Here is a 1155-nt window from a genome sequence, read left to right as displayed (position 1 = left end):
ATAGGTACATAACAGGCACGCCCTCGTGCGCTTCACACGAGTGCTGACGTAGTCGGAGAGCGACTCCGCTGAATGGCAGGCCAGTACTTGTCCAGGGGGCCCTACGGCGGGGGACCTTCGGAACCGACAGGTCACCCCGAGGAGGTAGTCAGGTGCGCATTATCTCGCATTCCCAAAGAACCATCCGCGTGGAGAAGCAGGCTGAAGGGCGCTTATGCACCGCCGCAAGCTCGGCACCCTCGCGCTTCCCGAGAGCGATGAACCATCGTCGTGACGAGATTGCGGGCGCTCTCTGCCGGACCATGTGTGCAGAACTCACCGTCCGGCACCGGAGTTCTACACGCGTCCTCCGCAGCTGGGCTTTCTCCCAGTCACATCCGCACACGTAGCTCTCAAAATCCGAACATCAAGCCATGTACGCTCTTCCTTGTGCAGTGACGGGTACATACTGAGAGCTCGTGTAGTACGGAAGCAACACATCAGTCTACGCCAAGCAGTCCCACCAACAAACGCAGACGTACTCCCTGACGTGCGAAGTTCAGCACGGACAAACGCTGCACGCAGGCCATGTCTCAGGCGCACATGCAGTAAACCTCCAACCAAACAGAATCGTCACGCTCCGCGTAAATCCTTCAGACGCACGATTTGTGTGCCTACCTCTCTGCGGAAGGCACCACACAAGGAGAGGCATAGTGCTGATTGCTCGCTCCGCCATATCACGTAGTCTTCCACGATGCGAACCGGTAACGCAGGACGCAACAGAGGGTGGACGAACCTGCGTCGGCCTGTCACCCCTTAAGGTGTCGGTGCGGAACGTTAACGGGCAGGAGGCATACGTGCTACAGCGCCGGCAGCCGCGCCGACACGAAGCTGTCCTACTAAGACTAGGGCCACCGACACATCTCAAAGCGTCGGGAAGCATCTCTAGAACACCCAGACGGCACCGCGACCCCCGACATCCACAGAGCGATCGACTACGGCGGTAGGTTATTCGACAATGCAGCAAGCTGTCCTTCCCCAGGGCGGACACAGACCGTCAACTAATATCCACGAATGTATCCCGCCCTCCGCCGCACCGTCCACGGTGGGGTGTCTAAATGTCACGAACCCACCAAACAGCAAGGCCCGAACCGCAGTTGAATCCAGGGCTTGACG

General features: G+C 59.0%; 1 protein-coding gene across 1 annotated transcript; it reads right to left on the bottom strand.

The window, feature by feature from the left end:
- Positions 1-80: 80 nt before the first annotated feature.
- CSUI_008885 (uncharacterized protein) lies at positions 81-1125 on the bottom strand. Its single transcript, XM_068069005.1, has one exon. It carries the CDS (start codon positions 920-922, stop codon positions 539-541), a length of 384 nt encoding a protein of 127 aa, XP_067919019.1. The 5' UTR covers positions 923-1125; the 3' UTR covers positions 81-538.
- Positions 1126-1155: the final 30 nt, after the last annotated feature.

Source organism: Cystoisospora suis, assembly GCF_002600585.1.
Source record: "Cystoisospora suis strain Wien I chromosome Unknown contig_5125, whole genome shotgun sequence".
Taxonomy (NCBI): Eukaryota; Apicomplexa; class Conoidasida; order Eucoccidiorida; family Sarcocystidae; genus Cystoisospora; species Cystoisospora suis.
Note: the sequence above shows the minus strand (reverse complement) of the source record. Positions and strands in the feature narration are given on the sequence as shown.

What these genes read in the sequence shown, in the direction of transcription:
- CSUI_008885 (XM_068069005.1), bottom strand. Translation starts at nt 922, where the DNA reads ATGCTTCCCGACGCTTTGAGATGTGTCGGTGGCCCTAGTCTTAGTAGG.